A 2,038-nucleotide genomic window follows, 5' to 3' on the forward strand; every position below is an offset into this window, starting at 1 on the left:
CCGCGACCTCAAGTCACCCAACCTGCTCGTCACCAAGGACTGGAGGGTGCAGGTGGGGCCGCCCGCGCCCTTGCACGCGCGCCCTTGCCCGCGCCCTTGCCCGCGCCCGCGCCCGCGCCCGCGCCTGCGCCTGCGCCCGCGCCCGCGCGTCGAGGGCCCTGCCCCTCGCGCTCCGGGCGGCGCACCTGACACATTATGCTGCTATCCCTTGGTGTGCCGCGGCCCCTGGCTCTCCCCGTCGCGGGTGCAACGCACCCCCTCAACCACCACCCATCACCACCCACCACCAATCGCCCCCAACCCCCTCACATCCTCCGCCCAGGTGGGTGACTTTGGACTGAGCCGCTACATGGCAGTCCAGGAGTCATACGTCAACTCATCCCTGGAGAACAACCCCAGGTGGTCCGCACCAGAGGTGGTGGCAGAGGGACGCTTCAGCAAGGTACGCAAGGAGGGAGTCGGGTGGGGCGGGCCGGGGCGGGCGCGTCGCGAGGGGCACCGCGGTGCATGCGTCTTGGGGTGGCGCTGGGCCGGGCGCGTCGACTGGCGCGTCCCGTCTCGCGCCAACCCACCTTGTTTGTGTGCGCCCTGCCAAGAGCGCCCCCAGGCGTGCCGCCGCAGGGCGCCGGTGCCCGCCGGCCGGCTCACACAGCGCGTGTGCTTCTACCACGCCACACTGCGCCACGCCGTGCCACGCCGCACCACATGCTACAGCATCCTTCAGCGCCCCCATCGCTGGTGGCCCCTGCGAGCCCCCACGCACTCGTCTACAACACTCCACACGCCCCTCCCCCCCGGCCCCTTCCCCAGGAGGCTGATGTGTACAGCTTCGGCATCATCCTCTGGGAGCTGCTGACCTGGCAGGTGAGCGAGCCCCTGGGAGCAGCAGAGATGCACGCGCCGACCAAACAACCCAGCAGGCGCCGCCCCGCAAGCATCGCCCCGCGCACCGGCGCCGGTCTGGCCGTCTGAATCCCAGCCTCTCCTTTTCTGCCCTGTGCGCGCGCAGGAGCCGTGGTCGGCCTACAATTCGTTCCAGATCATGATCGCCCTGAGGGACGGCGTAAGGCCCCAGATCCCGCCGATTGACGAGCTGCCGGGACAGGTGGGCGCTAGCACAGCTAGATCCCAGGCACGCGCGAAGGATTCCGCCCTTTTTGCGGCGGCCCGCTTGGGACGGGGGGCCGACGCAGAGGGGCTCGGCGTGCCGAAAACGCGGCTTGCGGGGCGCTTGCAGGGCGGCGCGCTTGCTTGCTCGCCCGCCGCGGCTGGGTCTGAGGTGGCGAGGAAGCGTGGAAGCGACGGGTCCGGCAAGCACGGCGGGCACAGGCGGCGGGTGGGGCGTGTGCGCGTGCCGTGCGGTCGCCTGGCTGGCGGCAGGCGCGGGGCGGGTGGGATTGCGGGGGCGAGCGTGGACGGCGGCCCCACTTGACCATGCAAAGCACGAGCGCCGCCAGCATGCAATCCTTCTCATCCCCCCCCCCCCATTTGAAACAAACAACAATCTAATCCCCCCCAGACTGGCTCGCCCTGTGCTGTCGCGGAGTACATCCGCCTGCTGATGGAGTGCCTGGACGAGTGAGCAGGGCGGGGGGCATAGCGGGTGTTCTTGGGCCGTTGATTCAGACGAGGGGCCCCACCCACCCCGCGCGTTGCGTCAGCAGGGGGGCTGGACGCGCGCCGCGCGCGCTGCGATGCCGCTCCCGGTGGCTCGGTGCGTGCCTCGCACCGCCCCCGCACCCATGCCCCCAACCCCTCGCCACCCATCGAAACCCACCCCCTCCCTTTGACCGCGCGCGCGCAGGCTGCCCGCGGCGCGCCCCACCTTCGAGCAGATCATCCCCCGCCTCAAGGCCATCCTGCTGCATGGAAGGCAGGGGGGCGCGGCGCTCAACCCCCAGAGTTTCACGTGGGCCGCGGCGCCGGGGGACGTATTGGGAGGGTCGCCGCCGGCGACGCCGCCAGCGGCGCGGCACGAGCAGCAGCAGCAGCAGCTGCCGCACCGGCCGCCGCAGCAGCAGCAGGAGCCGCAGCAGGC

General features: G+C 71.7%; 1 protein-coding gene across 1 annotated transcript; it reads left to right on the plus strand.

Moving 5' to 3' along the window:
• Positions 1-349: 349 nt before the first annotated feature.
• On the plus strand, positions 350-1,582 carry MNEG_16661 (Putative serine/threonine-protein kinase/receptor; the record flags this gene model as incomplete). The annotated part of the gene is made up of 5 exons (XM_014034869.1): positions 350-442; positions 811-864; positions 1,010-1,105; positions 1,238-1,336; positions 1,520-1,582. 5 exons carry the CDS (start codon positions 350-352, stop codon positions 1,580-1,582), a joined length of 405 nt encoding a protein of 134 aa, XP_013890323.1.
• Positions 1,583-2,038: the final 456 nt, after the last annotated feature.

This window comes from Monoraphidium neglectum (assembly GCF_000611645.1).
Source record: "Monoraphidium neglectum strain SAG 48.87 unplaced genomic scaffold scaffold06642, whole genome shotgun sequence".
Taxonomy (NCBI): Eukaryota; Viridiplantae; Chlorophyta; class Chlorophyceae; order Sphaeropleales; family Selenastraceae; genus Monoraphidium; species Monoraphidium neglectum.